Here is a 14,551-nt window from a genome sequence, read left to right on the forward strand (position 1 = left end):
GAAGACAGAGAAGGAAAATAGAAATTAAAAAATGAATTTTCCCTTTTCCTCACCACAAGGAGTTTGTTCCAAGGTGGCTAATGCCTGTCAACATCAAGGTATCCTTCCTCCTGTGAACCAAGAGGAATTTTCTCAAACTAGAAGGGACCACTCTTTTCCCCCATATCAATTCAGCTTCTGAGATAGTCTATTAGTGGCATATGCCCTTTCTCCCAAATGACAATGAATTGTTCTGTGTGCTAACAACATAGCTTAAAAAAAAAAAGCAAAACAAAATTCTGCATTTTTAAAAACTTGATAAAAAATAGTATTTCAAACTGTACAGTCATGAGAAATATACAGTTATCAAAAAGTGGCACACACTTCATGTGGCTTCTTCAGCACCTTCAGCTTTCTGTGTTCAGTCTGTTTTGGTGTCTCCACTTTCTGCAGGGTTATTCCCATCCTTGCCAACATCAGCTTTTCTCTTTTCCCCTTTGGGTATGTTCTCTCCTTTCTTTGCTGGGGTTTTTATAGGCTTGGACTCTGGCTTTGGAGGAGATCTTCTCTGTGATTCATCCTTCACCTTGTCTTTATCTCCTTTAGCATCCCCTTTAGCCTTTCTCTTGGGCATGGTGGCATTGGAGAGACATAGGCCCTGGATGTAGGGATGCAGTGGAGGTGGGCTCTAGTGGGTCAATGGGTCTTTCTTGCCTCTGCTTCATACTGCTCCTAAGGATTCTTGTTTCCCTTTCATACCTAAGTTAACTTTAGGATGCTTGAAACACTGTTTAAGGTTGCCCCCTGGAAATACCAGTAATCACATATGCTAGGGGAGACAACTCCTATAAATTTACATTGTCAGGGCACCTGGGTGGCTCAGTGGGTTAAGCATCTGACTCTTGGTTTCAGCTCGGGTCATGATCTCATGGTTCAGGTCATGATCTCATGAATCATGAATTGGTTGGCTCCACGCTCAGTGGGGAGTCTGCTTGAAAGATTCTCTCCCTCTGCCCCCCATTCTCTCTCTCTCTCTCAAATAAATAAATCTTTAAGAAAGAAAGAATTTAAAGTATACACACTTTAACCAATCTGTACATACCATGGCAGGTCATCTTGTAATAACCATAATTGGGTCTCCTACTAGTAAAAATAGTCCTTTCTTAGACTGTGGAGGTATTTCTGAAGATTCTTTTGAAAATACATACAAGAGAAAAAAAGATAGTCTGGTTATGCAATTATGAAAGAAAATTAGAGAAATCATTTTCAGTGTGATCTTTAGAGCCAATGGCTCTCCTGAGTTAATAGTGGGCTTGTCATTCTTTTTGGATCAAAGTTGGTAGCTTTATGTCATTACTGTATACGTCAAGGTTTTCTAGAATGGGAGATTTTACATAATGTATTACATGTCTCAGTTCTCACCAAGGGGCTATAAAAAGCTCAGGTGGCATTATCTGGTAGATATTCCAGAGATGGACATTTTAATTCTAATCATATGCTAATTTATTTTCATATGGGATGTTTATTACCTTGAGAATTTCTCAGTGCATTCATGAAGCATTTTTTATAGGAAGTAAATATTTCTAATTTTTACTGAATTTAGCATCCAAAAATGTTTGTCCTTTGTAGTTTTGTTTAAACAGAGACATGAGTGGATTACAGGTAAGGAACTACTTCTAGATTAAGAACATTACTTATATAATAACATTGCTCAGTTAATTCTTTTCTTCCAATATTTAAAACTCAGGTTTTATTAATAGAGTTGGAAGACAAACTATAAATAGAAAATAAATAATATTCACAATAATAATCATCTTAAGACATAAAATGGAGCAGAGTATGGAATTTGAAATAACAAAGATATTTAAATTTCTTGTGTGAGCCTATGAAAATTTACTAAATATTGGGCCTCAGTTTCTTTCTTGATAAAAATAGAATAAAATCAATGTTACCTTGTTGTAGAGAATAAGTGAAAAAAAATAAAGGAAGATATATATTTTTGAACATATGTATATTTTTATTTATTTTGTACAGCAGATAGCACTTTAGTAGGTATTCAAGAAATGGTACCTTAATTTTGTTAGTATTTAGAATACATTGTATTTTACAAATATTGCTTTTGTATGGAGTAATATTTTTTCACTACTTTCCCTTTTTTACATATAAGAACCTGAGACTCTGAGAGGTTAGATGATTTTCTCCAGTTTTTACATGTAGCAACTTTCTAAATGATGGCTTCATACATTTATTCCATAAATATTTTGATGTTTCACATTATCTAATTTAATCTTTGCAACAATGGAAGAAACTGAAGTACAGAGAGTTTAAATCATTTTCCAGGGATCACACAGCTAAAGTGTGTGAGATTTGGAGACAAGACTCCTAATCTCTCCCAGATCTCAAGCTCTTTATATTACAGCACTCTGAACCCCAGTGCAGTCGAGGATAACCATGCTACATTTCCAATCTAATCTCCATTCTCTCCTATGCTGTATTTTTTTATCCTCTAGCTATACAAACCACTTACTGTTCCCCAAACATACCATCTACTTTCCAATATGTTTTACTCACATCTTGAAATTTTATTCCCACTTTTCTTTACTAATTACATTCCCAGTGTTCTCCCAAGGTTTGTGTACACCGACCTCTCCTTCGAATTCCTTCAATGAACTACAGGCAAAATCACGTCATCTTTGTGTTTCCACACTCCTTATACAAGAGTTTCTGATAACATTTATAACACTTTCTAAGCCGAAAATAAAACATCTAACTACATTTTTAGAACTATGTGTCTGATCTAAGCATTTTACATGTTTATTCATTTAAGAATCACAAAAATCTAATGGGTTACTTACTATCATCACCCTACTTTCACAGACACACAGTGAGGTAAACTTCCTAAGTTCAACCAGCTCAGCCTTCATATGCTTCCTATTTTCATGTTACATCTTATTCCACCCATTCACCTTCACATTTCCATGTATTCTATATTTACAATTTCTCACTTGTAGACAGCAGATAGTTAGCTTTTGTTTATTGATCCATTCTGGACATCTCTGTCTCTTAGTTGGGATTTTCATAAAAATGTGTCCTTACTGGTGTGATGGTTGTTTATGGAACAAACTGCCATGTGAACACAGAAACTAGAGAGGAGGGAAGGTGTCCCAAGGGAGAGGATATTTGATTTCACCCTTGAAGAGCAAATGAAGAAGGTTGTCCATGTATGATGGCTATGGCATCACTAACAGAGGGGAGCATGTGCAAAGACACAAAATCCCCGAAGCAGCAAAGGTATAGTGTAAAAGAGATGTTTGGACCACATACCTTTTTAATATGCTTTTCTATAGGAGCACTTTATGCCTTCTACTGGAGGACTGAGTTTTGCTGTCACATTTATACCAGATGGACCCCTCGTACTTTACATCTCCTGGCAGAACTCTGACTAACTGGGCCAGCTTTGGAATTGTTAGTTAAGTTAGATTCCCCAGATCTCCCTTTTAAGATTAGAACTAGGAAATATGGACACTCATATTGGAAAATGGTGACACACCAAAAAACATACTGATGAGGGGAAAAAGAACTACAGGCTTATGTAGTAGTTTTGTCTTGATTTACAGAGAACAGTATATTCCTTTCAACATCATTTCCATTTAGTAGCATGGCACTATTTATTCTGGCCATATAGATCTATTAGGTTTACTGAAAAGATGTTTTCAAGATTCCCTAAGAGAGAGAGTAGCAAAAATGACAGCCTATACAATCATGGCAAAGATAGTGTAGGTGAATAAAAAAGAGAAATCAACTCAGTTCTTTCCATTTTATTTGCACTATTTCAGTGTCATGTCATGAGTATTCAATCATCGCTCACCTATGTAGAGTAATAGCAGAGTGATATGAACTAGAATGGGAATGGATACTAACATGATGAGAGATGGTTATGTTTTTATGTGTTCTATAAAGTCCCATATACAGTTACAGAATTCCATAAATAATGTCAATACTGGCTTAATATATTCAGTACCTGATGTTCCATTTGAGACTCAGATTGACCATGTATTTATATTAAAGAAAAATAATACTAATCCAAAACAGTTTAAAGGAATGGAAAACATTACAAATCAAAGTTGTGAAGAAATGATAGATCGTTTTCTTTATATTAAAAAAAAAGATTAAAAAGTGTTGAATTGTGGCAGAGACTTGAATGGACCATAATGAATCTCAGTGGCTGAAAGCTGATTCAAAATAAATGGAGATAATTAACAGATTGGAGATCTGCAAGCAACAGGTAATTGGATTATCAATGGATAATTTGTTTCCATGGACGTTTTTACTATCTGCACATCTGCAATATTTCATTCGTGTCATTTTGTTCTCTAAAAGAATGTCCTCAAAACTCAGTTAATCCCCTGTATGATCTCTGTAATTAAGTTATTTTGAAGAGATGGGTACTGCATTTTTATCCTCAAACAACATCCAAATCCCTCATTTTAATTACAAATGGCACTTTATTTCCGCTGCTTTGTACTGACCCTTTGAAAAGAATGAGGCTTTTTTCATTCTCTGGGGAGCACAAACCCAAGTTTAATAACTTTAATCTTTTAAAATATTGATCATTAATCTGGGTCTTTATGCTAGTCATAACAATTTAACATTTCAAGTTTCAAATATCTTTTCATCAAATTTCTAACCTGTCGTAAATTTGAAAGTTTCAATTCTGCAGTGAGCCTCCACATGACCTATTTTGCTGTTTATAATCATGTCAAGGCAATGGTAGTCAATTTTCTTTCTCTTTAAGGAATATGGAAAACCACTTCCCTGTGTTTGTGGGAAGAGAAGGGGGTGACTTTCAACATCGTCATAAAGATTTTGTTCAATCTGGCTAAAACATGTAGCAAAGTTTCAAACACACAAAAAAGCAGACAACAAGACCAAGACATCAGGTCCAAAGTCACAGAAATGGTAAACCAAGATTTTTGTGAGGGGGGCCATTATGAGTGACAGAAACACCATTAACAATTCTTGGCCTTGGTTCCTAGGTCCAAGTATTCTGTAAAGAGTGCACTCTGAAGCCAGACACATTGGCTTCCTATCCCACTCTTACCTCTTATTAGTTATATAAAGTTGTATAAATTATTAAACACCTTGATTCCGTGTTTTCATCCATGAGTAGAACATAATATTAATCTCCAAATGCCAAATCTGCAGAAATGATTAGAAGAGTAATAAAGGTCTTAGAGTAGTGTCTCCTGACACATGGTTATCACTATGTTAGCAATTATTATTGTTATTACAATCAATAGAATAACCATGGGTATGTGAACTCATAGTTAAATGAAGCTGTGAAAGCGATCTAGAATTCAATCAGATGTTACTATGATATTGTTAAGTGTTATAGTGCGACAAGAATGAATCCTTTTGTCAAGTTCTATGGTCTTCAAAACTGAACCAAAGATATTTAAATATCATATGATTGCTATCTCATTAAATATTACATAATTGATCCAAAATTGTGATTTTTAAGTGAAAAGTATGCTAAGTTTTTAAATACAGTATTAGAACATTTTAAGACAACTTGACACCATATTTGTTAATTTACTTTTTTAGATTCATGGCATTTACTTAAATTTTCAGAAAGTTTGATAGAACATTGAAATACTTAAAAGGGATGTTGAATATATTAAATTTATTAAAAAAAACACTTGAGACATTTGAAATATATAAGAAAAACATTAATTAGTAAAGAGTTGAGTCCCCTTAAAAATAATTGTCAAAATTTTGTTTTTATAAAAACATGAGCTAGTATACTGAAGTAACAGATTTTAAAATTTATATAAACTTTTACTATTTAAAACTAACAAAACTCTGGATAATCTTTTCTTGGGGGAAAATCTTCAAGGGAATGTGTGTGCGTGTGTGTGTGTGTGTGTGTATTCATGAGTATCATATTTAACAATCATTATCATCTTCAAACTGGTTGGATAATTTATCATCAACCTCTTTCTATAGCTTTAGATTGTGAAATTTTTCTGAAATTTTGAAACTAATTTGAAGATTGTTTGGGGTTTCAGGTATTGTACCTGGGAATCATAAATTGGATAATAATAAGGCTTAATTTGTTGAGATTTTGGGAGAAAAGATAACATACATATTTGCACTATCCTCTGGAGTCTAGGAAGACAAGTATTAAAGTTCGAGGTCGAAAGGACCATTGGTAATTGGAGCCTTCTTATTTGAACAGGATCACATGAATATAGGAAGTCAAGGAGTGTAAAGTTTTATGGTACTTTTGGGAAGAGACAGTGGCTACAAGAGAATGAGGATATTTAGAGCCTCTAAACTTTCTGCTACTTCTCTGTGTTTTTCAAGACAAAGGCTTCTCTTTAAAAACTTCCATGTTTGCACATTTTATATGATTGTGTCCTTGTTTTTTCTTTGTTCTTCTCCAGATTTTAATAAAATGCTTTTGTAATTGGGATTATAATAGTTTCTGGTCTCAGTTATCACCTTGGGTGGAACCAAGGATAGGATTTCTGTACACATTTAGAAAAGTATTTTGGAGGGGTCAGTGATCCCTGGGGGAGGAACTAGCAGAGAAGGGAAGAGGCAGGAGCTAAAATTTGCTGAGAATATAGCAGGTGCCTACTGTCATCATTTTGTGATCCCTTAATAACAGTCATCTTGGCATAATTATCCATATTTTAGAGATTAAAAATGAACCAACCAAAAATCTGAGATTGTGAATAAGGTCACACAGCTAGTAATTAGCAGGATGGATGTCAAACTCAGGTCTGATGCCAAAGTCTTTAATTTTTCTAAAAATAGTAAAGGAAATAAAAACTAGTGATAAAGTCAGATGTGTTTCCCACTGAAATATTTTCATTTCAGACCTCTCTGCTCCTCTATTTTAATTTTTTAAGAGGATATCTTTATTTGACCTTTATAATTAAATTTATCATGAGAAATCTATTTGCTTATCCCTGAAAGGTATATTATTATGTTCTATGTTTGCTAGGTTGAATATCTCACTAATTTACAGAACTCATGTTTAATTCTTAATTTATTTTTGTCTGTTATTTTCCATTTTGTTTTTGCCATGTGGTATTAAATAGTACAAGAACCTTTCTTAATGATTTTCGAAAATATATGGAATCAATGCCCATGGCCAAATTTATTTGCTTTCACTGGAAGAGTAATGCTAATGTCAAGTGTCTGTGTTTTTCCCCTTAGGATCTGTTTTAATGACTCTATGTTTAGGTAATCCATGACTTTTGAATGCATACCAAAGTGAATTGCTTTGCTTCACACCATTGTAACAATTCATTCAACCAGAAGAGGCCAACAGAACAGAAATTAATGACATTTGCATTGATTTGGTGTGAGTCTAAATTACTGTAATGGAAATGTCTACACTGTCGAATATTTTTTTCTACTGGCTTTGAAGAAGTAGTGTAACTGTTTCCTCAGTGTATCACCAAATGGTTTGGGGAGGAGAGGAAATTATAGCTACCTGTTCCTATTGCTTACTTGGTGCCAGACATTTTGCTAAATATATTACAAGCATTTTCTCAATAGGATATGGGCTTTAATTAGTTGCAGGCTATTTATTTATTTGTGTTTTTTTTTAAACAAAGTTTTATCCTAAGGCTAGTATCAGAATGCAAAATAGAAGTTTCTGATGATAGTTGTCTTTAAAAAAGCCATTTCATTCCCACTGTTATTTCTGTAGTATTCCTGAGATATGAGAAGATGGAATTAGAAAAAGAGGGGGGGAGGTTGCCTTGGGTAGCACTTGGGCCTTTCAGGTAGTTTGGGGATTACAAAATTGTCAATGGAGTTGCCATTTCTTGGCAGTGCCTCTTTGGAAAGACTATTTCCTGTGGGTGTGGCAACAGTTCTGAAGGTTTGTTCAGGCCTTGCAGCAAGGGAGGAACTGTTAAAAATCCTGATAGAAGGTGACTACTGATTAATCACAAAGTTGACCAGGGACCTCTATGACCACCTGATGGTTCATATCAGCTTTTCTCCCCTTCTTAGCCCAGTCTATGGTTATGCTGAGGGACACTGACAGCCGTTGGGTATGGTGGCTTCACCATGTTCTTCATGGAGACATTCTGCCCATTATTTCTGCATTCTGAGTTTCCCTATACATTTATTCTTTTATTTTAAAGCAATTCATTTAGTGACCACTGTGTGTGACCACTGACATCTTCATAGACAATTCTCATCTTACTGCAGATCATTTCTCCATGTGTTATCTTAGACACAAAAAATGAATATTACAGCATTTTTACTTCTAATGCTGTGCCATAGAGATAAAATGTTTTGTAGGGGCCATTTGTATGAGCAGTTTCTATTTTTGAAAAATATGCAAATTAGAAAAAGCTTAAGAAGTGACCCCAGAACTTTTGACTAAGGCAGGGCTCAGTAAATAGAAATTTACAATTACTGTCCCTCTTTCACATATGAAGAAATTAATTTGCTTGGTGAGTTAAGGGAACTTCCTGAGCTGATATGGCTACTAAGTGTTAGAGATGAAAATAGACGTCAGTTTCATCAAATATCTGGACTCTTAATAGCTAATTAAAATAGTTAAGCTTTTAGTGACAGAGATGATACAAATGATTTGATTCTATAGTATTAGTTTCTCTGTTCTTTAAATTTTATGAAGGCCAATGTCTTAAGGCTCTGAAGATTGATTCACTTGTAAATGACTTAAACACAATTTCTAACGAGGATTGTTAAAGCAGTGGAAATCAAGTACTGTTCTGGAATTAAGAGACAGACTTTCTTTTTCTAGGGATACACAGTTTGCAACACCCAAATGAGTTTTCTGAGCTAAATTCAAAAAATATTACCCTCTCACATGGGTAATATTTATTCTTTGAGAAAATTTATTAAAGAGTTGAATAATTATCTAAATATTTTGCGGGGTGTCTGCATGTTTTGGTGCTTTGTACCCAAGCATAGTTTGTCAACTGGTAGAGCTTAAGTTAAAAAATATGTTATGGGGGGAAGCCTGGGTGGCTCAGTTGGTTAAACAATAGAGTCCTGGGTTGGCCTCCTTGCTCAGTGGGGAGCCTGCTTCTCCCTCTGCTTGCCACTGCCCTTGCTTGTGCTCTCTCTCTCTCTCTGACAAATAAATAAATAAAATCATATGTATATATATAGGTTATGGGGGGCACCTGGGTGGCTCAGTCAGTTGAGCAACCCACTCTTGATTTTGGCTCAGGTTGTGATCTTGGGGTCGTGGGATCAAGCCCTGCGGCTCCACACTCAGTGGAGAGTCTGCTTGAGATTCTCTCCCTCTCCCTTTGCCCCTCCCCCTGCTCAGGTGTGCATGCTCTCTCTCTCTCTGTAAAATAAATAAAATCTTTTTAAAAATGTTATGAATGTATTTATATCTATCTTTATATATCTAGTTTACCAGTTTGTCTGAAAATGACTCATTTCAATTTATAAGCTGGCTGATTGGTTCAACAAAAGAAACATTTAGATCATGGGAATCAGTTGAACTCTGCACATGTAGAAAAAGGTAAGCAATTTATCATCCTGGTCTTCATTTGTTCAAGTAATGAAGACGTGATGATGCACAGCAGGTGCCATGGCTGTTCTCCTCTTCACGGCGGGACTCATTTTACAAAACTCCAGAGGACCCCATTCACACTGACTGCATTTATGCTTTTCCCTTACCTCTTTCACCGTGTGTTCTTTTTCCTGCTCAGTTGCCTTCCAGAAGTATCTGCCAAAATATTTAATAATTTTTGATGGCACCAATGGCTTACTTGAATTCCTGCGTGGGGGTAAGACATGACTTCAAGTTTGAAGACTGTCCTTGCACTCCTAAGTAGTAACTCAGTATCTGATAGACACACAAATCCCATAAGAAAAAAATAAACCAATCTGTTGTAATTTTATCTACTACCAAAGATACTGTTTGTTCAGGGAAAAAGTAATGGAAATACTGCTACAGGTATTGGAAGTAGTTATTAAATAAATAAGTACTAAGAAGAAAATTTTCTTGTGTCTGTTGAAACCCTCTGGTGTTGCCAAGTCATTTTGTATCTGATGTTCAAGAGAGACAGGGCTGGTCTCTTCAAAGGCTCATAAGAAAAAAAAAATCAACATTGCAACTTCTAAAGAATAGAGGAAGAAGGTAATGATGAGAAAATATTTGTGTTATTCCTCAAATCAAAGAGAAATTTGAAAGTATTAATAAAAAGTCTCCCTGGGAAACTGAACTTTATTAATACTAACAGGTTGATGGAATGATATAGTGTTCTTTTTCTATTTCACTTGAAAATATGGAAAGGATAATATTTTAATGGTTAAGGTAATCCAGTTTATATTTTTATAGTCCTTGTATGTGTGTGTTTTCTTTCAAATCTAACTTATTAGAAAGATATATTGATTCACTTCTCATGGACACACAGGTGCAGAGATTATTAAAATATGTATAGCCTGACTGAATTGTATGGGTAGATTACTGATGTATTTGTTTACAGAGAAGAGTGTCTTTCATCTTAATAATATGTTTTTAGACATTCAGCCTTCAAGAGGATATATAATATCACCTCCCTTCTACACACCCAGAGAAAATTATTTGTTCTTTTGCATTCTCTTGACACCAACCAATAGTGTTTATAACACATTTGTTGAAGAATAATTTTCAGGAAAAAGTAAAATCATGAATCTCATACAGAGATAGAATGAATATGTGATAAAGATTGAACTTAACTCATTATTAATGAGGGGACTGATAAGATGTTGCAAATATTCCAAAAGAGAATGCCAAGAACAGACACATTTATAAATCAAGAATATTAAAATGAATGTGCAAATGAGGGAGGGCAAACTGGCTTCTAACACAGTGGCAGAGAGAGTCAATTGAACATTTACCAGCCAAAATTTACTTTCATGTGGATAAATAAGAATCATTTTGCACTGCCATGATTTATCTATAACTTAAAGTGTTAGCTGTAATTTGTAAGTAGCTCAAAGGCAATGAAAGATTGGAATCAAATAACTAGGAAATGTGTGTGGTAAAAAATACGTAGTTGTCCACTGGAGATATCCAGTACTTTTTTATATTTACTATAAATTGTCTTATACACTGTAGTGTTCTGGTTAATATATTGGTTACCTCTCTGATTATGTTCTGCATATTTGTCCATCTTTTTCCTTCTAGTTAGGTACTGGGCTTCTCTGGGTCAAGAACTGTGCTTTGAATTTTGTTTGTTTGTTTCCTTGCTATTCCCAATATAAGAATGGGAAAAAATGGCTACTTCTTAAATAGTGGGTGGAATTAAATTATAACATTGGGTGTTGTTGGTGAACCACAATGAAACTTTGATCTTCATGGTGTGTTGTTCAATAACACACTGTAAAAAATGTTCTTGGAAGCTTAGGGGAAGAATGTTGATTTTGTTGGGTATAACTATAACTGGTGAATAGCAACACTTTCAGTCTTGCTTCATGCCCTTAATTATGTATGTTCTTATAGATTTTAATTGGTGAGAATTCTTTTGACCCCAGTAGTATATGAAAATTTCTTTGTCAATCCCAAGAAGCAACCAAAAAAAAAAAATAGGTAGAACTTTAAATGAGACAAATCTAGATTCAAATCCAACTCTACACTTTAACCCTTAGGAACTGTGTGACCATAGAGAGAGATGATTGTTGAGACTTAGTTTTTTTAAATTTTATAATTAATAATTTTCATTATTTAAACTGAGATAATAATACTGTAACCCAAGAATGTTATTAAGGTTATATAACATATATTAAAAGCTTAGCCTATGGAGGAATGCATAAATACTATTTTCCTCTTCCTCCCTTTTCCTAATTTAATTTAAATTAAATAAGAGAAAAATCAAAAATCAAACTGAAGACTCAAACTCTGCTGAACACAGTTTCAGACTTGAAATTAGCCTGAGTACTCATAAATTAGATTTTTGAAAAAAATCCTTGAATCATTTTAGTTTATAACATTAGTTTATAACACTGCTTTTAACTTGAAGATTGAAAATGTACTTTAAGGTTAGGATGACTTTTAAAAACCAATACCTTGCTCCATAATAATTAGAAAAGCTGAGTTTATTAAAGGATTTTTGTCCCTTTTCACCTGTTAGAAGATAAAAATATGTCAGGATATTTCTGGAATACAAATATTTCCTCTTGTATTCCATTAATTCTACCCCCCATATCTCTCTCTCTCTCTCTCTCATAATTAGGGGAGTCATCCAATTCAGAAAACAGATTAGCCATTGTATTTATATTCCAGAACAGAAAATATCAGCATTCAGACAGAACATTCAGTATGTATGCAGAGTTGGTCTAACACTCTCCTATTCATTTCATATATAAAAATAAAAAATCAGTCTCTTGAAAGGCCTAATTACTTGGATGGGAGCAGTATATGGAATTTTCTTTGCCAATCCCAAATGGGCACATATATATATTCCCTTTTATATGCTATTTCTTCATTTATAGATTATAGTGGGCCTTTCAGCTACCACAGCAAAAAATCAGCATGGGAGTTGCATACTTTAATGTGATTTTAAACAATACTTATTCTCTCAGAAACAAATTTTGCCCTCTTTGTTTGCTAGTATTTTTATGGCAGCTACATAATTATTTTTTTTCCCTAAAAAAAACCCCCAAACAACAAAAACAACTGCATCTGCTGAGGAGTGAAAGCATTTGGAGCGACTTTAATTACTGCACTGTTTATTTGTGAATTATTTGTCAGAACAGTTTTGTTACCTTATTGTCTCCTCAAGGTTGCTGACTATTTAGAAACAAACACAAGATAAACATAAATAAATGGATATATCATGGACTCTGGAAACATCTGAATAAGGGGAAATTAAATGCTGTAATTTCTATTGATGTATTTAGAGATTCCTGGGCTTCTGTGGTGATTTTAAGGCATTTGTAAGGTCATTGTACATGATTCTTCAGTAGAGTGGTTTTCAGAGACTGAAAAATCCCCTCTAACGTTCAGTCACAGGAGAATTTTAAAAATCTTCAAATTTTACTCCAGCAAATCCTAATGCTTCAGGGTTTGGAACCCAGAATTCAGTAGATTGTATCTTGAGTACTTTGGCATTTGGAAGCTTATCTTAAAGGAGCTGAAATAAAAAAAAGTGGGGGCCACATACTGAAGAGAGCTGACAGTGCTCACATGACCAGGATTCTAGATGATTTTAATTTATGGGCTGTTCAGATGTGAACCAAATCCTACTTCCTTCTCATTAGTGATAATTAACAATTAATGGAGCAGGAGAGAAGTCAATCTTACAAGATTCTTTTGTTCTGTAAGAGACCTGATTATAGGTTATGTTTTCCCTTTAGAAATTTTACTCACACTAAGATAGTGTTTAATACAGGGGGGAAAAGTGTTTAAATTTCTGAATTAGTTACATTGCATATCAGTAAAACTTCAAAAATATTAAAGACTAACTTCAAGGAAAGGGTAATTCAGAATGGAGAAGACTTTGCATTATCCATTTTTTTAAACGATTGATATGTAGTCGGGATATATAGTGATTAAGAACAGAAAGTCATGGCAAGAAATGAACATGGATTTGAACTGTAAGTCCAGCTGAGAGTCCAACTTGTCCAAAACCAAACTCTTCATCCTGTCCCTACTTTGCTTCTACTCTAATATTTATTCAGATTGAGTGAAAGTTATCACCCCAGTTGCTCAAACCAGATGTTTTCAGGCTTTTCCAAAAATCTTCCTTATTATTTATAGTCTACCAACTACTTAGGCTATTGATTCTACCTCCTAAATATTGTTAGAATTGGTTTACTATCTTTTTCTCCCTGTTCATCATCCTGATCTAAACTATGAGCCTCTCTAATGTATCCTGCTGAAACAGATTGTAACTGGCCTCTGCCTTAGGGCTTTGTCATTCTTTTAATTATTTCTTAATCATGTAGCCAAAGTAGTCTTTAAAATCTGATTATCTCAATCCAACTCATTCTACCTCTCTACCCCCAACACACACACACACACACACACACACACACACACACACAAACACACTTAAAATGGATTCATCTTAGGAGAAATTCTCAAATATACAGCATGGCTTGTTGTTTCCTGCATAATCTGTCCTCTTGTCTGTCTCTCCGGCCTCTGTATTTAAGCTCATATATCTGACCTTTATCTACCTGGCCTTGAAGAATCAAATTTTTGTGCCAACATTCCCAGCAAAAATGTGAAACTCACTCTGATGGGATTGATAGTTTAGTTTAATGTGGATTGTGTAGCTAGATATGGAGTTACCTTTGCTGGAACTATGTGGTTTTCTAAACCAAAATTGTGAACATTCTGGAAAAGGATGGAATTTTTGCCAAGAAGACAACCCACCAGTATCCACTAGATGAGTATTTCTAAAATTTTAATGTGCATAGGAATTACCTAGGATGTTCTTAAAATGCAGATTCTGATAAGGGCTGGGGCCTGAGATTCTGTTTGTTTAACAAGTTCCCTGGTGATGGTGATGCTGTTGGTCAAGAGATGTCTGAGCAGTAAGGCATTAGAGTGTTTTACTCACATGTATAT

The 14,551-nt window shown here is 34.5% G+C and overlaps 1 protein-coding gene across 1 annotated transcript; it reads right to left on the reverse strand.

The window, feature by feature from the left end:
• Positions 1 to 400: 400 nt before the first annotated feature.
• LOC123856433 (non-histone chromosomal protein HMG-17-like) lies at positions 401 to 613 on the reverse strand. The gene has a single exon (XM_045892635.1). It carries the CDS (start codon positions 611 to 613, stop codon positions 401 to 403), a length of 213 nt encoding a protein of 70 aa, XP_045748591.1.
• Between the last annotated feature and the right edge of the window lie 13,938 nt (positions 614 to 14,551).

Source organism: Mirounga angustirostris, unplaced genomic scaffold (genome assembly GCF_029215605.1).
Source record: "Mirounga angustirostris isolate CCGP_5_RB_7025 unplaced genomic scaffold, mMirAng1.0.hap1 SCAF_13, whole genome shotgun sequence".
In the NCBI taxonomy this organism is placed as follows: Eukaryota; Metazoa; Chordata; class Mammalia; order Carnivora; family Phocidae; genus Mirounga; species Mirounga angustirostris.